The sequence below is a fragment of the Oryctolagus cuniculus genome, chromosome 15, assembly GCF_964237555.1.
Source record: "Oryctolagus cuniculus chromosome 15, mOryCun1.1, whole genome shotgun sequence".
NCBI classification, from domain to species: Eukaryota; Metazoa; Chordata; class Mammalia; order Lagomorpha; family Leporidae; genus Oryctolagus; species Oryctolagus cuniculus.
In genome coordinates, this window is record NC_091446.1 from 81,480,924 (window position 1) to 81,503,249 (window position 22,326).

General features: G+C 55.2%; 1 protein-coding gene across 12 annotated transcripts in view; it reads right to left on the bottom strand.

Annotated features, from left to right (window-relative positions):
- ARHGAP22 (Rho GTPase activating protein 22) overlaps positions 1-22,326 on the bottom strand; it is a 191,336-nt gene that overhangs the window by 34,429 nt on the left and 134,581 nt on the right. Inside the window, exon 1 of one of the 12 annotated variants that reach the window (XM_070058103.1) lies at positions 11,094-11,236. The exons of the other annotated variants lie outside the window; for them this stretch is intronic. Coding sequence (XP_069914204.1) covers positions 11,094-11,145 — 52 coding nt within the window. The 5' untranslated portion in view covers positions 11,146-11,236. Of the gene's footprint in view, positions 1-11,093; positions 11,237-22,326 lie in introns of those variants that run through there. 12 annotated transcript variants of the gene reach the window in all.

Here is a 22,326-nt window from a genome sequence, read left to right on the forward strand (position 1 = left end):
ATTGTTGATGAAGTGTCAGTCATTGTGATTTTAAATGGTTGGGTGCTGGATGCTCTCTGTATACCTATAAAGATTCTTTAGACCTTTCCTGGGATGAAGTTAGGTTCCTGGCAACTGTTTGCTGCTTAGAGGTTTTGCTCTTAAGACCTATTGGGGGGTGGGGGGAAGGAGTCAGTGTTGTGGCACAGTGGGTTAGGCCTCTGCCTGTAACACTGGAATCTCAATTGAGAGCCAGTTCAAGTCCCAGCTGCTCCACTTCTGAGCCAGCTTCCCGCTCACGTGCCTGGGAAAGCAGCAGAAGAGGGCCTGACTGCTTGGGCCCCAGCTACCTTGTGGGAGACCTGGATGGAGCCCCTGGCTCCTGTCTTTGGCCTGGCCCAATCTTAGTTGTTGCAGCCACTTGGGGCAGGAGCCAGAGGATGGTGATCTCCCTCTATGTAACTCTCAAAAATGAGACCTGTTGGCCAGCACTGCAGCTCACTAGGCTAATCCTCCGCCTAGCGGCGCCGGCACACAGGGTTCCAGTCCCAGTCAAGGCACCGGATTCTGTCCCGGTTGCTCCTCTTCCAGGCCAGCTCTCTGCTGTGGCCAGGGAGTACAGTGGAGGATGGCCCAAGTGCTTGGGCCCTGCACTCCTGGGAGACCAGGAGAAGCACCTGGCTCCTGCCATCGGATCAGCACAGTGCGCCAGCCTCAGCACACCAGCTGCGGCGGCCATTGGAGGGTGAACCAACGGCAAAGGAAGACCTTTCTCTCTGTCTCTCTTTCTGTCCACTCTGCCTGTCAAAAAAAAAAAAAAAAAAAGAGAGAGAGAGAGAGACCTGTTACGTAGACCCAGAGCCTCAGCATGGAGCTCATGATTCATGTCTGTGCTCCTACCCTGTGACCCGTGAGTAGGGAACTTTCCGGTCTGGCAGCTAGGACCAGGTGCTACTCCCTGAGCTGCGTCAAGACGAACGCCGCTGCCTCAATTCCTCCCTGGTGGTTCTCTGGCCTTGTGCAGTGGTGTCTCATGCACGTGGCAATGGGGACGCGGCTGACTTCTCAAAGGAGCTTCCTCTCCCTGCAGCTCTTTGGTCTTTGCCATGCCAGCCTGGGAGCTCTATGCGTTGGTCTCCCTGGACTCCCAGCTCTGTTGCCTCAGCTGGTGGAGTCCGTGGGCTCCAGCTGGGCATCCCCTTCCTGCAGCCCAGCCTGAAAACGTCCCCCGGGCAGGGCTCTCCTCGTTTGGTTCCCAGCTCTCGGGGGTCACCACGTTTCCCTACCTGACGCCCAGCAGCCTGACAGCACTGTGTTACATGCTTTGCCCTCTTTCTTTGTATTTCGGTTGTTTCAGGACAGAAGGTGAACTATGCCCTATGGCTTCATCTTCTCCAGAAGTGAACGCCCCACGGCCACATTTGAGGACCCGCTATATGTGAATTGCTGTGCAAGGCACACAACAAGCCGTCACTGTTAGTCCTCACCGGCACCCTAGGAGGGATCACCACTGGCCCATTTTACAGATGAGGAAACTGAGACTCGGGGAAGGTAAGCACTCACTCAGGCCCAAGCTTGCTCACCCATAAACTCACTCTCCTTCCTCAACCAAAAACATCCTCGAAGGCAATGGAGGGGAACGCTAGGAAGATGAAGTAGGTTGGGCCCAGCATCCCTATTGGTGGTGGTTCAAGTTCCGGCTGCTCCACTTCCGATCCAGCTCCCTGCTAATGCACCTGGGAAAGCAATGGAGGATGGCTCAAGTGTCTGGGCCCCTGCACCCAAAACCCAAGACCGGGAAGAACCTCCTGGCTCCTGGCTTTAGACTAGCCTAGCTCCAGCCGTTGCAGCCATTTGTGGAGTGAACCAGCAGATGGAAACACTCTCTCTCTCTCTCTCTAACATTGCCTTTCAGATAAATGAAATAAATTTTAAGAAGATGAACTGGATCATTAAAACAAACGTTGGGATTTTCTAAAACATTCAATTGCTTATGTCCATCTTTTTCTCTATTAGAGAAGGTTAGGATTAGCTTTAGTTAAAGGAAAAAATACATCAGCGAGAATTCTTCATGAAAGATGAGAGTCTGTTGTTATTAGTCCTGTTATTTTTCTTTTCTGTTAAAGATTTATTTCTTTATTTGAAAAGCAGAGAGAGAGAGAGGCAGAGAGAGGTCTTCCATCTGCTGGTTCACTCTACGTTTGCAGCGGGGCCAGGCCAAAGCCAGGAGCCCAGAGCTGCAACTGAGTCTCTTCTTAAACAGCCCTCGGCCCCATGACGTGCGACACAGCAACTCACTGCTGACCAGAGCCACGTGCACGGACAAGACGAGGGCAGCTGCCTTCCCCAGAGGATGGACTGGGGTTACTCCCTTAGCACAGCACCTGGGAGTTCCCAGGCACCCTCCAAGTGGTCCCCGTTACCATTACACTCCAGTAAATATGACACAGGGCAAGCTCTCCCTGTCCCAGCCCCACGACGTTCATGGGAGGGCAGGAGGCTGCCTTGCACACAGTAGGAGGCCGAGCAGTGTCCCTGGCATCTACCTGCTAGGTGCCAGGAGCAACCTCTGCCTTCCTCCCAGGTTATGACAACCAGAGACGTCTCCACTCGTTGCCAAATGGCCCTTGGTAGGGGCAGGGCAGGGACTGCTCCTTGTTGCAAAGCACCAGTAAGGAGCGAGCAGGTCTGTACGTCTAAGTGATTTCTACAATTCTCCACGTGTGAGACATCCCACAGCACAGCGCAGCCATTGCCAAAACCTAATCCCTACTTCTCTCTCAGACTGGTTCCCTCCCTCCTGCATTCCCATCTCAGCACCAGGCAACCAATGCCCAAGGCAGAGAGGGCTGGGGGTCACCCGGGCTCCCGCTGCCCCCTGCCCGTGCACTGACCTGCAGTCTGCAGCCCCACCTGGGGGCTCGTCCTCTCTCAGGGTTTAAAGGCTCCTTCCAAAGCACTGCTCCCCAGAGCTCCAGAGCCACCCACACTCTCCCTCTCGGACAAGAGCGAACTCATGTGGAAATCTGACACACGCGTGGTCAGCTTCCACTCTCTCCAGCGCATATCCACTCCTACCAGCGAATCCTCCAGCTCCTCCTTCGAGACACACTCAACACCAGGTCACCCGCACTGTTCCACCCTATCCGGTCCTGGCATGACCTGTGGGTTCCTTCTCCACCCCCACGGGTCTCAACAGGGCAGAGACAGTGACACCAGCTCACCCCCCGACCCCACAGCACCTTCCGGGTACCCCTGCCCTCTCCTGCTGCGACTTCACCTCTCACTGGGCTCCCCCGCGCTGTCATTCTGGGTGTCTGCACCTGCTGCTCCCCCGGCTGTGGCTGGAACAAAGATGCTCTCCAGGGTGTCGGCGCCACTTGCTCCCTCACTGCCTCAGGTCTTCCCTTGAGGGTCACTTTCCTGGCAAATCTTTCCTAACCACGCTAGGTAAATGCCGCCACACGTGTCACCCGCCACACCTCCTCCCACGGTGAGTCTGTCAGTACTATACGTGTTCACGCGGATTCCGATCGTTTTAAGCCAACCCCCTCTTTGTCTGTTTTGGGGGTCTCTGCAGCACAGCAGGCAGCGCCTGGCACAAGAACGGCCCACACAGAGGCTGGGGCAGACACAAGACATGACCCCTAACAAGACCAGGCATGGAACGCGGTGCCTGACACACACGCAGCGCCACTACGAGGCGACATGGTGGCAGTGAACACTCAAAGGGCCTGGAGGGCAGCGGTGCCACTGTCCCCACTGCAAAGGACAGGAGACGGGGACCCAGCAGCGCTCAGAGTCACACGCAAGGTGCAGCTGGAACCAGGTGCTCAGGCAGGTGGCTCCCACCCCGACTCCACGCTGCGCCCACAGCATCGGCTTACGGCTTGTTCCAGGCGCCAACCCCGAGGGGAGCAGAGGAGTGAGCCGAGAGCTCAGCCCAGCAGTGCTGGCTCCAGATTAAGGACTTAAACCCCTCTCTCCACCCATCAAAGGGCTCCCGGGAAGGAGGGGCAGCTCCAAAGTGCACCAGACCCTGGAAGGGGGCCCGGGACACACTGGCTTTCAGCTTTTCTATATGAAAATTGCTTTTTAAAAAAAAGAGAGCAAATAGGGCATACAGGAGCACTTTTGAAAGCCATGCAACCTGTTCCATGTCTTTTAGGTGACAAAGCTGTCATCTTGGTGGAATTAATCAAATTATACTTCTGACCTAGTCCTTTTCTACTGAAGTTCATAGAAAAGGTTAAAGAAAAGCACTGTTTGGGGCCAGCATTGTGGCATAGCAGGTAAAGCCACCACCTGCACTGCCGGCATCCCATATGGGCACTGGTTCAAGTCCCGACTGCTCCACTTCCCATCCAGTTCTCTGCTATGGCCTGGGAAAGCAGTGGAAGATGGCCCAAGTTCTTGTGCCCCTGCCATGCACATGGGAGACCCGGAAGAAGCTCCTGGCTTTGGCCTGGCCCAGTCCTAGCTGCTGTGACCATTTAGAGAGTGAACCAGTGGATGGAAGACTTCCTCTCTCTCTCTCTGTCTCTAACTCTGCCTTTCAAATAAATAAAGTTTTTTTTTTTTTTTTTTTAAGCGCACCATTTAAAAGTGATAGCATACAAGCACTATGGATAACAGTACGGAGGTCCCTCAAGATATTAAAAACAGAACTGTCCTACGATGCAGCAATCCCACTCCCGAGAACACACCCAGAGGGCCTGAAATCGCTCTGTCGAGCAGACATCTGCCCTCCCGTGCTCACCACAGCACCATGACAGGAGCCGACATACAGAACCAACCTCGGTGTCCACCCACAGATGAAAAGACAAAGAGAATATGGATACCCGTGATGGGTTACTGCCCAGCCACAAAACCAAAGGGGAAAACCTGATCACAAGCGACAACACGGATGAACGTGGAGGACGCGGTATTCAGGGAAATAAGCCAGGCACACAGAGACGAGCACCGCATGACCTCGCTCATGTGTGCAAGCTAAAAATGTCAAACACTGAAGTAGAGACAGAGCCTGCAGTGGTGAGGGGCACTGGGGTTGGAGCGGTGTTGGTTAAAGGATATGTAGGGGCCGGCGCCACGGCTCACTAGGCTAATCCTCCGCCTGCGGCGCCGGCACACCGGGTTCTAGTCCCGGTCGGGGCGCCGGATTCTGTCCCGGTTGCCCCTCTTCCAGGCCAGCTCTCTGCTGTAGCCCGGGAGTGCAGTAGAGGATGGACCAAGTGCTTGGGCCCTGCACCCCATGGGAGACCAGGAGAAGCACCTGCCATCGGATCAGCGCGGTGTGCCGGCCGCGGTGGCCATTGGAGGGTGAACCAACGGCAAAAAGGAAGACCTTTCTCTCTCTCTCACTGTCCACTCTGCCTGTCAAAAATAAAAAATATTAAAAAAATAAAGGATATGTAGGGGCTGACACTGAGGCATAGTGGGTAAAGCCGCCGCCTGCAGTGCCAGCATCTCATATGGGCGCAGGATCGAGTTTCAGCTGCTCCACTTCTGATCCAGCTCTGTGCTACGGCATGGGAAGGCAGTGGATGATGGCCCAAGTCCTTGGGCCCCTGGACCTGCGTGGGAGACCTGGAAGAAGCTCCTGGCTCCAGATCGGCACAGCTCCGGCCATTGCGGCCATTTGGGGAATGAACCCACAGATAGAAGACCTCTCCCCACCTGTCCTTCTCTCTCTGTGTAACTCTGACTTTCAAATCTTTTTGCTTTTAAAATAAAGGATATGCAGTTACCGTTGGCTAGGAGGAATGTTTTCTTTGAAGGCTTTCTTCAGAAGGGAGGCAGGGAAGGAGGGAAGGAGGGAAGGAGGGAGGAGAGGGAGGGAGGGAGGGAGGGAGGGAGAATATCTTCCATCGGCTGGTTCACTCCCCAAATGCCCAAAACAGCAAGGGTGTCACTTGGGTGGCAGGGACCCAAATACTCAGACGGTCATCTGCTGTCTTCCCAGGTGTATTAGCACAAAGCGGGACAGGAAGCAGAGTAGGTGGGACCGGAACTGGCATTCCCATACGGGATGTGGGCACCCAAGAGGCAGCTCAGCCAGCCACACCGCGGTGCCTGTCCCAAGGAGGACATGTCCAGAATTGGCCTGTTGTGTGGAGACAGGAAGTGGGAGGGTGACTGCTGGGGGCAGGGGGCAGTGGAAAAGGCCTCCCGATGGAAGGTGTTCCTGGGATGACAGTGTCTGGGCACTGACCGTGGCGACGGCTGCACCACTCTGATTGTACCAACAACTACTGGACTGGACACCGTGAATCTGAGAACAGTACGACCTGTGAATTATATTTTAGCTAAGCCATTTAAAAAGTAAATCTAGGGGCCAATGCTGTGGCATAGCGGGTATAGCTACCGCCTGCAGTGCCTGCATCCCATATGGGCACCAGTTTAAGTCCCGGCTGCTCTACTTCTGATCCAGCTCTCTGCTGTGGCCTGGGAAGGCAGCGGAAGATGGCCCAGGTGCTTGGGACCCTGCACCCATGTGGGAGACCTGGAGGAAGCTTTGGATTGGCCCATCTCCAGCCATTGTGTCCAAATGTATAAACCAGTGGATAGAAGACCTCTCTATCTCTCTGTCTATGCCTCTCTGTAACTCTGACTTTCAAATAAAGAAATCTGTAAAAAAAAAAAAAAAAAAAGTTAAAAAATCTCACCAACAAAGATGCATGCAGACTGAAAGTGAAAGGATAAAGAAGTTCCATGCCACCAGAAACCATAAAAGAACTGGGGTAGCCACCCTAATATCAGATAAAATAGATTTTTAACACAAAAACTGTTAAAAGAGACAAAGAAAGGCACTATGTAATCATTCAGGGATCCATTCAACAGGAAGATGTGACTTTTTTTAAGATTTTATTCATTTAAGAGGTAGAGTTAAAGAGTGAGAGAGCGAAAGAGAGAGAATCTTTCATCAGCTACTTCACTCCCCAAATGGCCACAACAGCCAGAGCTGGGCCAATCTGAAGCCAGTAGCCAGGAGCTTCTTCCATGTCTTCCATATGGGTACAGGGGCTTGAGCACTTGGGCCATCCTCCACTGCTTTCCCAGGCCAAAACAGAGAGCTGGATCAGAAGAGAAGCAGCCAGGACTAGAACTGGTGTCCATATGGGATGCCGGTGCCAGAGGCAGAGGATTAACCTGTGCCACAATGCTGGCCCCAAGATGTGACTATTATAAATGAATATGCACCTAATTACAGGGCGCCTGGCTATTTAAAATAAATGTTAATGGATTGATAAGGAGACTTAGACTCTAATACAATAGTAATGAGGGATTTCAATACCCCACTTGCAGCAATGGACAGAACAACCAGAGAGAAAATCAGCACAGAAACAGCAGATTTAATCGACACTACAGAGCAAATGGACCTAACGATATCTACAGAACGTTTCATCCTACAGGTGCAGAATACACATTCTTCTCAGCAGTGCATGGAGCTTTCTCTGGGGTTGACCACATGCTAGGCCATAAAGCAAGTCTCAGCAAATTCAGAAGAATCAAGATCATGCAGCTTCTGAACACAGTGGAATGAAGCTGGAAACTCGGGAATCCCTAGAGCATATGCAAACACATGGAGACTGAACAACATGCTCCTGAATGAACAGTGGGCCACAGAGGAAATCAAAAGATGTATCAAAAATTTCTGGAAACAAATGAAGATGACAACACAACATACCAAAACTTATGGGATACAGCAAAAGCAGTGTTAAGAGGAAAGTTTATACCAATTGGTGCCTACATCAAAAAAATCAGAAATGCACCAAATAAAGAGCTATCAATGCATCTCAAGGAAGTAGAAAAACAGCAGCAAACCAAACCCAAAACTAGGAGAAAAAGAGTTAAAATTAGAGAATAAACAAAATTGAAACCAAAAAAATACAAAAGATCAACAAAATGAAAAGTTTTTTTGAAAAATTAACAAAATTGACACACCACTGGCCCAACTAAAAAAAAAAAAAAAAAAGACTCAAATCAATAAAATTAGAGATGGAAAATAAAATGTAATAACAGACACCAGAGAAATAAAAATAATCATCATTAATTACTTCAAAGAGCTGTATGTCAATAAACCAGGAAATCTAGAAGAAATTGATAGATTCCTGGACAAATACAACCTACCTAAATTGAGTGATGAAGATATAGAAAACCTAAACAGACCCATAACCAAGACAGAAATTCAATCAGTAATAAAGATCCTCCTAATAAAGAAAAGCCCAGGGCTGAATGGATTCACTGCTGAATTCTACCAGACATTGAAGGAAGAATTAACTCTAACTTTTCTCGAGGTATAAGCTATTCAAAATAATCGAAAAGGAAGGAATCTTCCCAAACTCCTTCTATCAAGCCAGCATCACCTTAATTCATAAACCTGACAAAGATACAACAGAGAAAGAGAACTATAGACCAATTCCCCTGATGAACATAGATGCAAAAATCCTCAACAAATACTAGCCAATCAAATCCAACATCACATCAAAAAGATCATTTACCTGGACCAAGTGGAATTTATCCCTAGTATTCAAGGATAGTTCAACATTCACAAATCAATCAATGTGATACATCACATTAACAAATTAAAGAACAAAAACCATATGATTATCTCAATAGATGCAGAGAAAGCATCTGATAAAATACAACACCTTTTCATGATGAAAACTTTAAGCAAATTGAGTATAGAAGGGACTTTTCTCAACACAATAAAGGCAATTTATGACCAACCCACAGCCAGTGACCTTTTGAAAGGGGAAAAGTTAGAAGCATTCCCACTGAGATCTGGTACCAGACAGGGATGCCCACTCTCACCACTGCTATTCAATATAGTCCTGGAAGTTTTAACCAGAGCCATTAGGAAAGAAAAAGAAATTAAGGGATACAAATTGGGAAGGGGGAAGTCAAACTATTTCCATTTGCAGATGTCATGATATATAGGGGAGCCAAAAGACTCCACTAAGAGACTACTGGTACTCATAGAAGAATTTTGGTAAAGTGGCAGGATATAAAATCAACAGCCTTTGTATACACAGGCAATGTCACGGCTGAGAAAGAACTTCTAAGACCAATCCCATTCACAACAGCTACAAAAACAATCAAATACCTTGAAATAAATTTGACCAAGGACGTCAGAGATCTCCATGATGAGAATTATAAAACAGTAAAGAAAGAAACAGAAGAAGACACACACAAAAAAAATGAAAAAAATCTTCCATGTTCATGGATTGGAAGAATCAGTATCATCAAAATATCCATACTTCCAAAAGCAATTCACAGATTCAATGTAATACCAAGGAAATTCTTCTCAGATATAGAAGACACAGGAGACCTGGAACAGCTAAAGCAATTTTGTACAACACAAACAAAGCTGGAGGCATCACAATACGAGATTTCAAGACATACTACAAGGCAGTTATACTCAAAACTGCCTGGTACTGGCACAAAAACAGATGGGTAGACCAATGGAACAGAATAGAAACGCCAGAAATCAACCCACGCACCTACAACCAACTTATCATTGACAAAGGAGCTAAAATCCATCCCTGGAGCACGGACAGGCTCTTCAGCCACTAGGACGGACAGCATGGAGATCTCAGAAATCTGAACGTAGACCTACCATATGACCCAGCCATCCCACTCCTGGGAGTTCACCCAAGGGAAATGGAATCCGCATATCAAAGAGTGATCTGTACCTCCATGTTTACTGCAGCTCAATTCACAATAGCAAAGACATGGAATCAACCCAAATGCCCACCACCTGAAGACTGGATAATTTATAGGATACGTACACCATAGAATACTACACAGCAGTAAAAAAAATGAAATCTGTCATTTGCAACAAGATGGATGAAACTAGACAACATCATACTTAGTGAAGTAAGCTAGTCCCAGAGGGACAAATACCATATGTTCTCTCTGACCTGTGATAACTCACAGAGCACCCACAGGCAATCTACAGAGGCGAAATTAACACTTCAGATGCAGTGACTTTGAACAGCCCTTGTCTCAACTGTTGAGGAACAGGTTTTTTTTTTTTTTTCATACAATTTGTGGAACTTTACTTAGTATAGAGTTAATTATAAATGTATAATATATAAATTTAATTGAAATCGATCTTAGAAAAAATAAGAGTGGGAATAGGGGAGGGAGGAGGAGGAGGGGTGGGAGGGCGTACAGTGGGAAGAATCACTATATTCCTAAAGTTGTATCTATGAAAAAAAGAAAAGAAAAGGAATTTAAAATTTAGGTTAGACAGCTTTCCCACGTGCCAGCGGCTGACCTGGAACTCGGCCCAGCCCTGCTGATGCCACAGCCCAGGACATGACTGCCTTCCAAATGGCCAAAGCTGCAGAATAACCTATCTACCTGTGAAACATACATAACGCAGCAGCAGCGACAATGTGTCCTTGCACAGGGCCCGCTGCCATGCCCCTAGCTGCCCAGGGAGCAGCGGCCCAGCCCGGGCTCAGCTGCTAAAGGACCCAGGCCTGAGGCCCAGGTGCTGCGGACACAGCCACTTAGGACGGCACAGGCTGAAGGACATACAACGCGAGCCACATGGACAGCTTTAAACAGTTTTTGGTGCCTGCCTTTAAAACGAAACAGGTGTATCTATTTTTAATAATGTATCCCAATAGATCCAAACCACAACCATTAATTTCAACACGCTGTACTAATGAACAGTTATTGAGATATTTCAAACATTTCCGTGCCAAATCTCTTTGGCATGATTCTGCCGGCTCAGCCACACATCCTGCGCTCACAGTCCCAAGGGTCTGGCGGCTACATTATCCGACAGCTTTTAAGTGGCATAGACTGGGGAAGGATGTTTATTCTGCTTACCGTATCCCCAAGAGACAGGCCAGACCTGGCACCGACAGAGCTCCAGAGCCAGCTTCCAGCCCTGGGCCATGAGCCAGTGAGGGAGCGGCAGGGGGAGCGGGGACCCGATCCGGTCACGGCAGGTGACCCAGCGCAGTGCCTCCCCATCGTCTTCCTTCATTTTCTTTTCTAGCTTGGAGCCAGCACACACCACCAACCCTCCAAGGGTTACTCTGGTCTCCTGCCCTGGTTTCCCCACCGCCTGCCTGTGGCTCTGGCTGCCCACTCACCCCTGGGCACATGCTTGCTCCTCTTCAGATACCTGGCAGGGCAGAAGGGCATGGTGCAGGGACCGCTCAGTGAGGCTGGGCTCAGCGGCGCTCTGGGCGGAGGTGCGGCTGCCTGTGGGCTATGCCTGGGTGGCCGGGTCTGCCCTGGGGAACTTCTGCTTTTCTCAGCGCCCAAGGTTGGGACTGCCCCAGGGCGGGGCGGGGACCTAGTGGAATGCCCCCCCCCCAACCCAGGACACTCCAGCTAGCAGGGGAGGGGACAGCCTGCAAATCATCATGCACCCTGCAGCTGAGGGCACATTGCCCTTGCTGCATTCTCCAGTCCACATGAGGCAGGTTCCAGTCCCGGCCGCTCCACTTCTGATCCAGCTCCCTGCTGATGCGCCTAGGAAAGCTGCCGAGGATGGCCCGAGTGCCTGGGCCCCTGCCCCAACGTGGGAGGCCCAGATGGGTTCTAGGCTCGTCGCTTCAACCTGGCCCAGCCCCAGCCGTTATGGCCATATGGGGAGTGAACCAGCAGATGGAAGCAAGCTCTAGCGCGGGGACTCTCCTCCTCCTCCTCCCTTCTGCAATGCTTCCTTTCAAATAAATAAAATAAATCTTGAAAAAAAAAAGCAAAAAAAAGCCCTATATTCATTTATTTGAAAGGCAGAGAGAGAAAGAGCTCCCATCCACTGACTTTCTCCCCAGGTGCCGGGGGTCGAAGGCAGGAGCCAGAACGCAAGCACTGGAATCGCCACTGCTGTTTCCAGGGTCTGCGCTACAGGAGGCCGGAGGCGGGAGCCACGGGATGCGGGCGTCTTCACTGGCATCCGCGCCACGAGGCCGAATCCCGGCCCCCACAACTGGGATGTGAACTTAGCTGTTCTGGGTTCCTTCTGTGAAATCGGCTGCTTTCCTCTCCACTGGGACAAAGGGGCAGGAGTTGGCTCCCTGGCCCCACCTGGCCTCCTCACCTCAGCGGGGACTTGGTGTCAGGAGGCCACATACCCTGGCACAGCTCCGCAGGGCAGGGGCAGGCAGAGAGCACCAGGCTCTGGGTAGCGAGTACACGACAAGAAGTTCTGCCTGGGTGGATGGCACCTGCCTATCTCCCTCATTGGTCCATCCATCCACCCACCCACCCACCCACCCATCTATCCATCCATCCACGTGTCTATCCACCCATCCCTTCAAAAGGAAAAGCAGCCAGCTAACAGCAAGGCATATCTGTTTAACTCTTCAAGGGCCACTGTTCACGGAATAAAGCCCTACCCCGGGCCAGTGAGGCTGTACCTGTAGGTCCCTTGAGGTCCTGTCCTCTGCATCTCTCCCTGTCCCACCCAGCACCTCTGCACTCTCGGGGGATCCCAATATGGTTCTCCAGCTGTCTGAGTGGACACCTCCAGCTTCCTCCAAACTCCACCCACCTTCGGGCCTCAGCTCGGATGTCAGTTCCCAAAACCTCACCTGTGTGACAACCGCTGTCAGGGACCTGCCCCCGCCCGCCCGAGTATCCCCACGCTGCATTCTCCGTAAAGCCTATCCCAGGAAAGCAGCTTGCTTGTCCAATCACATCTCACAAAAGCCGACTCTGCCTCCTTGGGCGTCCGTGGTCTCTCAGGGACTGGTCCCATGCCAGGAAGAGGCTGGGAGCCAGTGAGCAGCAGGGATCACGCCAGGGCCCTAAACGGCCCTGTGGACTGACAGCCAATCTCTGTCAACGGAAGTGCCCAACTCTGCGCTTTATTTACTCGACAGGCAGAGACATGGAGATGGAGAGGTCTCCATCCGCTGAGGCTGGGGACAGAGCTGGGAGAGGGGAACTCAGCCCAGGCCTCTCACACAGGTGGGAGGGACCCAACTATTTGCACCATCACCACTGCCTCCCAGTTTCTGCATTGGCAGGAAGCCGGCATGAGGAGCCAGAGCTGGATATCAAACCCAGGCACTCCAACAGGGGGTGTGGGCAACCCGACCAGCAGCTTAACTACAAGGCCAACACCTGCTCCTTAGATACCCAACGCTGAGCGCTTCCCATATGCTGGCCGCCATGCTAAGGCCTTTGCCTATTTTAGCTCAATATGCTGGTACAACGATGATATCCATTTTACAGATGAGCAAAGAGAGGCCGCATAATCTCTGATGCCACATGAAATTACTCGCCAACAGTTGAGGACCGAGGATCTGCAACCCCCTGGCTGCAGGAGTGGTGCTCCCGGCTCGGCGCCTGTGGTTGGCAGCCTCTGAGGTGGCCCCAGTGGCCCCGCCCCTTGGTGCTCACACTCTGGTATCACCGTCACTCTGGACCGTGAGCTGGATCTAAGAACTCGTTTTTAGTGAGTGGACTTCGGCCAAAAGTGACAGCACGTCACTCAGGGTGGGTTACAAAGACGCTGTGGCTTCCACCCTACAGCCCCTCTCTTGCTGTCTCACTGGCTCTGGGGGAAGTCACAGCATCGCTATGAGCTGCCCCACACGGAGTCCCACGTAGCAAGGAACCCAGAGACACCCACGGTCGACAGCCAGCTAAGGGCTATGCCACTCGGTTCCACAGGCCCCGTGGAACTGCCCCGCACACAGAGCCACACGGCTGAGCTCCACGCCCATCTGCCCTTGGTGGAGCCCGAGACCACGATCTTGGCCAACACCTGCAGCAACCTGAGAGACCCTGAGGCGCAACCTCGGGTCAGGCCCCGATGCCTGGGCCACAGCACTAAGTTCCCACATTGTGGGGCAATCCGTTCTGCAGGAAGACATGAGGGAGCCCACCCAAGCACAGCCCTCCTTCCCTGTGTGCCCGCGAACTTAGGCGACAGGCAGGTGGCTGCACCTGCCAGCTCCGAGCCAGAGCAGTGCACACACCGTGGCCTCGTGTCTCATGAGATCGGTGCTCTGAACCTCGTCTTACAGGGAGAGAAATGTGGCTTCAGGGACACCTTTGCCCACAGTCAGGTGCTCCCTGTGCAGGTCACCGTCTCTGCCCGAGCTTCTGGGACCTGACCGCTGTCCCCATGGTCTCACAGGTACCCTACCCGCCTTCCTGGTATCTGGCAGGATCTTTGCAAGAAGACACCCACGGACCCTGGGGAAGGCCACGTGCACGGCAGAGCCGGCGGTGCCATGTGAGGGGCCCTCTCTCCTGGTGCGGGGCAGCAACTCGGGGCTGGCGGAAGACGACACGGGGCGAGGGCGCCTTGCGGGCTAAGCATCTCCACAAGGTTTGTCTGAGCGGGGAGGGACGGAGGGATCCCCTCTGGAGAAGTGGATCCAGAAGGCAGAGGCTGAGAATGACTAGGGGCTTTGGAGTGAAGTCTAAGACGCCCAGGACCTGGCCACGCCCCCCCACCTGCCTGTAGGGTCTCCCCGGGGAACTGTAACTCACAAGTGCAGCTTCTGCCTCTCGTGGCAAGTGCAGGGCCCGGGTCTCAGTAAGTACCCACCCCCACAAACAACACACACCATGCCCCACACCCAGGGCTGCCTGCAGCTCTGTCCCATCTGTCCCTGGGGAGGAGAGGCCGGCTTCCTCATGGTCCCTCCCTGCAGGGCTAGGACAGCTAGAGCGCAGAATATCAGGAGCAGACGCGTTGGAAGCCTCGGGTCCCTTAGGGTTACTGGATATACACCCCAGGTAAGGAGATGCAACTCCCAGGCAGGTCCCCAGAGGTCACAGAGCCCCGTGTCACTGACAGTTATCCCGGCCTGCACTCTGAGAAGGAAGCTGAAACCCTGAGGAGGAGGAGGGCACTGGCCACAGCAGGTGGGGACATGCAGGGCCCTGCAGTGGCCACCAGGCCAGACCCTACCAGGCACGGTGCAGCCTCATGGGAACCTTGCTGGCCCCTGCCTCCTTGGGAGGCCCCGGCTGAAATCTCCTTGACCTTGAGACAAGCAACGAAGGCCCTGAACAGAAGCATGCTGGGTGCGCCCCTGCGTGCTCCCCATGGAGGCCCTCGCTGGCCTTCCCTCCCTGGGAGACAGTGCCCTGGGACCCCTCTCACACAGGCTGGTTGCCAGGGCCTGGGCGGCACACTGGGCTATGACAGGTGACGGGATCCCGTGTAGCCACAGAAAGCAGAGAACACTCAGCACAGAACAAAGGCTTTGCAGGACATGGCAACTCATTCTACACTGCAGGCTAGAGACTGGGGCCACTGAGCCCCAAGGGGAGGCCCCTGGAGGGTCACCACCAAGAAGAGCTCCCATGTCATCAGTGTGCATGTGGTGGGTCACATCCCCCCTACAGGACACGTGCTGGGCACCAAGCAGAGCCAACAAGCCTTGGAGGGCAGAGGGGGCCGAAGGGGAGCCCCAGGGTCTGACGTTGTTGGGCCCCTGAATCTCTGATCCCAGAACCGCCTGCCTTGGTATGCTTGGGAGGTGGGAACATTGCTTTGGTGGAAGCTGGCCGGGCGGGCTTTCCTGCCTCCTGCAGCTGGACGCACGGCCACACGCAGGCCAGGAGCCATGTTTAAGTCCTGCACCTGCCGCGTGGGAGGCGCCCTCTGGGGAGGCATAGGACACGATTTACACCACTTTGATAACAATTCCCCGTGAAATGGAAGCAGATGGGCCCTCACCCTACACGGGTGTGCCCGCAGTCAAGGGCCAGGGAGGACGAACAGGCACTTCAAAACGGTCGCTTAAAAGATAAGCTCACGGGGGCCAGCGCTGTGGCATAGTAGGCTAAGCCTCCGTCTGCAGTACCAGCATCCCATATGGGCACCAGTCCAAGTCCCGGCTGCTCCACTTCCAGTCCAGCTCTGTTTATGACCTGGGGAAGCAGTAGAAGATGAGTAAAGTGCTTGGGCCCCTGCACCCACGTGGGAGACCTGGAAGAAGCTCCTGTCTCCTGGCTTGGGATCAGCTCTGGTTGTTGTGACCATGTGGGGGGCAAACCAGCGGATGAAAGACCTCTCCCTCTGTCTCTCCCTCTCTCGCTGTAACTCTCTCAGATAAACAAACAACATTAACAGGGAGCTGAGTGGAGTAACTGGGACTCAGACTGATGGTGGCTTAACCCCCAGTGCCACAACACCCAGCCCACAAGGTGGATCTTCACGTCACACCTTATAACAAAATTGAAATTCACGATGGATCCGATTTAAAGATTAAAAATCAAAACCAGGGGCAGGCATTGTGGTACAGTGGGTTAAGTCGCCACTTGGGACGCCCACATCCAGTTTGAGTCCCGGCTACCATGCTTCCAATCCAACTTCCTGCTCCTGTGTCCCGGGAAGCAGCAGATGGCGGCTCACGTGCTTGGTTGGGTTCGCGGGAGAAGCAGATGGAATTATGGTTTCATCCACCTGGATCCAGCCAGACCCAGCCCTGCATCTGGGGAGTGAACCACTGGATGGCAAAGAGTAAATTCTCTCTCTCTCTCAGCCTTTCAAGTAGATGAGAATAAATAACATTAAAAAAAAAAAACATAAAAATACCAGACTCAACCATGAGAAAAATTTTGATCTTAAGGGGAGAAGGTCTTTCTTGGTATGACTCAAAAATCCGAGACCACAAAAAAAGCAATAACAAAAAAACCCAAAAAAAACTACAAGTGACTACATGAAAGTTAAAAAGATTTGCCTAGCAAAGAAAAGAAAGTGAAAAGACAAAAGGCAAAAGGAGGGAGGGCGCCCAGGTGTGGGGGGGGTGCACTCTGCAGATAGCAAACACCCTCAGCTGCGAGCCTCTAAGTGAGGGGGGTGGGGGAACGCCAGGCTGTCAGTCTTGCAAAGGAAGGGCGGGGCAGGAGGGAGAGCACAGTGGCCTCTGGACAGGGAAAGGAAATGCGCGGACGAGCAGGTGCCCTGGGCAGGAAGGCGAGGGTGCAGGCAGCCCGGCTTTCCGCCTTGTGACCCTGGCACCGTCCCGTTGCCAATCTTGCAAGCTAAATGAATATGGGAGTCCATGCAGAGAGACAGAGGAAACCAACCTGCGGCGCAGTCCCGGGCTGGGGGCGTGGGGCGGGCTGCACGGTTTACAACTCACAAACTGTTTTGTTTCTGGGCTTTTCCATTGGATATCTTCCCAGACTGCAGCTGGCTGTGGCCAACGGGACCCCCCAAAAGTGAAACCGCAGATCGGGAGGCATGAAGCCGCTTTGCACACAGATGCACGGCTCTGCACGCCAGATCCTGAGAGGACGAGGCTGACCCGAGGACCGGGGCTTACTCCATGAGCTGGGGTCGGGGTGAGGCGGGGGGGGGGGTGGACTTGGGGTCAGGGTGGGGCGGGAGAGGGGGTGGACTTGGGGTCAGGGTGGGGCGGGAGGGGGTTGGACTTGGAGTCGGGGTGGGGGGGGTGGGCTTCGGGCCGGCAGGAAGAACTCTAAAGAGCTTCCTGTGCCGTTTTTCATTCAGGGAGCTGGGGTCTCCATGCCCTGCACCTGGGAGTCCTTCTCATTCCAGGGGCGGGGTGGGGGGAGGCTCTCAGCTCCCAGTTCCCATCTCAGGCAGCACCTGGTCCCAGAGCTGCGCCGTGGCAATGTGGGGCCGAGGCCCGGGCCTGGCTGGGTTTTCAGGGACTCTCTGCGTGACCTCGCCTCGCCCTGGGGGCAGCACCCGTGGGAGAGCTGGGACCCTGATCTTCTCCCAGGACAATTGCAGAAGTGAGAAACAGCCTGGGGCCAGCCGGGGAATGCCCGGGGGGCTGCCGGAGGAGGAGGGCTGTTTCTGGAAGGCCGGTGGGATCTTCTCTTCCCCAGAGTGCGCCTCATACCGGGGCCTCCCCCGTCCTCAGCATCTGCCCTGGTTCACTGCTGCCCGTGGGGGCTGTGAGCCCCCTGCCTCACCTGACATGGCAGGTGCCCTGTCTGCTTTCTTGTTCCCAGGCTGCACCGTGCACAGCCCATCTCCCTGTCCTCACACAGGCCATGCCTTTCCCACCTGGCCACCTGGTGAACTCCTACTTGCTCCTCAAGACCCAGCTCCCATATGCTCCCCTCCCCCACTTCTCCCTCACCTTCCCCAACTGCCCCCACCCCGTCACCCAGTTTCCCTTCCACAGATATTTACGGCAAGAGCTACCACGTGCCGGGCCCCATGCCCTGTGCTGCCGACACAAAGATGTCAGCGTCAGGGAGATTAATGCGGGCCCCGGCGACAGCTGCCGTTGCTATGACGACCAGGTCACCAGTGCCACACTGATAAGGCCAGGGCAAAGCCAGCCGGCTGCCAGCAGCTCTAAGGAAACAGACACTGTTATCCTGCTGTCGGCCCTGCTGTCCCACAGCGAGTGGGCGGCAGAAGCGGAGGGCAGTGGGTCGGCTGCCCCAGCCCAGCGCAGGGGGTGAGGGGCGGATGGAGCCGCGTTTTCCATCCGGGGCCCCTGCGCCTCCCCTTTGCGGCTCTCTGTTAAATGACAACCAGACAGGAAGCTGCTGGGAAGTGCAGGTAACTGGTGCTACTGGCATGAGACCCGCCCCCTACCCCTCTGAGCCACAGGGGCGCTGGATGGAGCTGGCCTGGGTTCCGGGCCTGCCCTGTGCTAAGCATGTCAGAGCTGCCAACCCTGGGATGAAGGGAGGGCAGGTTTCCAGGGCTCCTGTCATTCCCTGGCTGAGGGCGGGCTGGGCGCTCTACCTGCTCCCTCCATGGAAGGCTGGCCCCGAGCCGGCCAGGCTGGGTGGATGGCAGGGGTGGAGGTGGGGGGCCACTAATCCTGCCTGAGACCCTCTGTGCACCTGGCACTTTGCTGGGCACACAGAAGTGCATGGGGGAGGAAGGCGGGCAAGGTGCCGCCCCCTCGGAGCTCCCCCTTGCAGGGGGGACAGGGACAAGGACAGGGCGCAGACAAGGTGAGCTGTGGGGAAGCCAGGCCAGCCAGGCTGCGACAAGATCGGGACAAGCAGGGTGTGGTTTCTGGCGCGGATCTGGTGGGGGCAGACCGGCGAAGGCCTCTGGCCGGGTAGAGTCCTAGTGTCCTGCGCGTGGCTTGGTGGCCGACAAGGGCACGAGGGGCTCAGGAGGCAGACGGGAGGTTCTGGCAGCTGTGCCGGGAAGGTCCAGACAGGCGCCCGGACCCAGGACCTGTCCGGATGATGGACTCAGCAGGACTCACTGGTGCATCAGAGGGGGACGCTAGAAAGGGCGTGGCGAGTGAGCAGGAGGGAGGTGGGGGAAGGCAGGCAGAACCCCCTCCCCCAGCTGGTGGCAGGAGGGGGCATCCCAAGTTCCACCCCCTGCTGCTTCTGTCTCCAGGAAGCACCTTTAACAGCTGGTTGTGTCTGGTGTAGAGCTTACGCGGCAGCCCAAGCAGCGTCTTCCCACATCAGAGAGCCCAGTTCCATCTCTGGCTCCAGCTTCCTGCTCAGCGCGGCTGGCTCAGGCACTAGAGCCCGGCCGGCTACTCTGAGAGACCCAGGAGGAGTTCAGGGACGGGCTGGCCCAGCCTGGGCTGTTGCAAGCGTTTAGGGAGTGAACCAGCAGATGAGCGCTCTGCTCCCCCCTTCAAATAAATAATAAGGAAGAGAGAAAGTGTACATTTGAAACTAAATGTAATAAAAATCACCCAGAAACTCTAAGCACCAAATTTTCAGAATGCTGGTGGCGAGCCCTACCTCCTCACCCCATCCCCCACTCCGGATCGGTCCTCACCTCTGGGCCACGCCCAGGGAGTTTGAAAAAGCAGATGCGGGGGATCCCAACCCCGATGTCCTGAGGATCGCCCCCGCCTGGCCTCAGCCGGGACACTGAGCTGTAGCAGGGGCCGAATCCCCCCCACCCCACCCCACCCCACCCCGGAAGCCAGGCTGAAGGCACGGCCTGTGCCTCTGTTTCTCCCATCACCTCCCGGGAGTCGGGGTCACCCCTGGGTGACTGCTGCAGCCCCCTGGGGCAGGGGTTTGAGGGCCACCGCCCCCGGGGGGGGCCTTCTGGGTCCTAGCACTGCACCCTCTCTTTGACCTGCCTGGCCCAGCTTGGAATGGAGGGCGCCAAAGTGAGGCAGGTGCAGACCGGGGCCTGGCCCCCAGGGAGCCCGGGGTGGGGGTGGGGGTTACCTGCTGACCTGGGAGCAGCCACCTGGAGTGAAATCAACAACATACACTTCTGCTTCACTCTGGGGTCCCCCAGGACAGGGATGGGGAGCTCGGAGGCCCACCCCTGCCCTAGAAGCTCAGCCTGGACTGAGAGCTCTTGGCCCCTCAGCCCTGTTCAGCACCACAAAGCCCCCAGAGCCGAACTACACCCCCCGCCCGGCGCCCTCTGAGGAGGGGGATTTCCCAGGGTAAACAGGGTTGATGCCTCCCTCAGAGGCAAGTCTGGCCCCCTACCCCCTAGCCCAGGGTGGAGAAGGGGTGGGCCAGGAGGGCTGCCTGGAGGAGGCAGCCCAAAATACAGCCTAAGGCCTGTAAGGAGTGCTGACAAGAAGCACTGAGCTGAGACACCAAGGAAAGTGTCTGGCACAGAACCGTGTGGCAGGGGCTGTGGGCAGCCACCAGACACGGCACACCCACCACATGGCCCCAGTTTGGGCGTGCAGACGTTCCTGGGGCCACAAAACCTGCACTGGGGGTCAGGGCTGGGCCTAGCGCTCACGGAGCTGCCCGGGACACAGCCCCAGGCTCTGCTCTCTAGCCCAGCTCCCTGCCAATGCACAGCCTGCCTGGCAGCCTCCCGGGGGTGCGTGTCCACCACCCCTGCTCGGGAGACTCAAATCGAGTTCCTGGCTCCCGGCTTCCAAGTGGCCCAGCCCTGGCCGCTGGGGACCATTTGGGGAGTGAACAGAGGACGGGCGGGGCGGGGCGGGGCTGGGCGTTCTCTTGTCTCCAGTCTCTCTGCCTCTCGAATAAACAGAAATTTACAAAGGAAAAACTGGGGGCCCGGGAAGGAAAAAAAATCTTAGTTTCATATTGAGGCAGGGAGGCCAGAGAGTGGACCGGCCCACGCCAGATTAGGGGGCCCAAGCAGACCCTGTTGGCCTGTTAGCTTAGTAGGTGCTCATTTAGCACCCCAAACTGGCACGCCTTGCATCCCGGCGACAGGACACAGCGCATGCGCAGTCGCATGCACCCCTCGGAATTCCTCCTTGAAGCAAAGCCGAGGACCTGGGTCCCAGGCCGCCCTCCCGGTCCGGCTCCAATAATTAGCTCCTTCCCCCTGGACAGTGGGCTCTGTGGGGAAGTGCGTACAGAAAGTGGGCCCGCCAGCGCCATCAGCAGGTGCGCGCGCAGGCGGGGCTTTAATGCATGTCCCTCCTCCCGCCCCGTCCCTCCCCTCTACCCCTCCCACACTCTATCATTCACCCCAGCTCTTGGGGTAGTTAAGAAAACGACTGGCTCCTTCCTGGAAGCCAACTGCAGAGCTGTTGGTGGAGACGGCTGGAACAGAGAGCGAGGATCCTGTCCCAGCGGAAGGAGGGAATCCAGGTCCTGAGAGAGGGTGACCAGCAGTCCTGACTGTGGGTAATGGAGAGAATCCGCCTGCCTCACTAGTCTGCAGAGAGCAGAGGGTGCGCTTTGATAGGGTAAGGGGTCCGGCTCCTCCCTCCCGTGACCCTCTTCTCCCAGACAGGGTTTCCTGGGTGTGAAATTCCTCCGGGGGTGTCACCTGCACTGGCGCAGGGGCAGAGAGGGTTCTTCTGGGAGCTTTGGGGGGGGGCACCTGTGAAGTGACTAGGGCTGTGGGCAGGGCTTTGTAGTGTAAAATCTCATCTGGGCTGCCGCCGAGACTGGCACGCTGCTCTCCTTAGGAGCCTTCCACCTGGGCTACTCCCCCCCCCCCCCCCCCCCCCGTCCCCAGCGGAACCAGACACTGCTCCTGCATCACCTCCTGGCACAGCTCCGGGACCGCCCCTTCCGGGCAGCCAGCCTCACTTTAGCCTAAACGAACGGCACCCTTTGGGGGCAAACACTTCCCCTTGTGGCTTCTGTGAACGGTAGCCCCTGGAGTTCGTCCAGAGGTGACCAAGAGGAGAAAGGTCACAGCTAGTCCATCGTAGGGGTCTCCCAGCAAGAAGGCCTGGGCCGAGCTTTCAGCCTGGTCTACCTGACTTCACCCCAGGCTGCTCCCTCAGCAGAGTTCACAGCTGGGGAGCAGAACCCGAACTCCTGCAGCCTCTCGGGGGTCCCCACCTGGGAAGTGGGGCTCGGCCCTGACCTTAGCCGTTCTCACTCGAAGACGCCTACCTCGCAGACACAGAAGAGCTGCCAGGCGCAGGCTGACAGCCTGACCCTCCCACCACAGGGCACTCCAGCAATACCTGGTGGAGTTGCTAAGAAATCGCTCACCTGGCCACCTCCCCCAGGGAA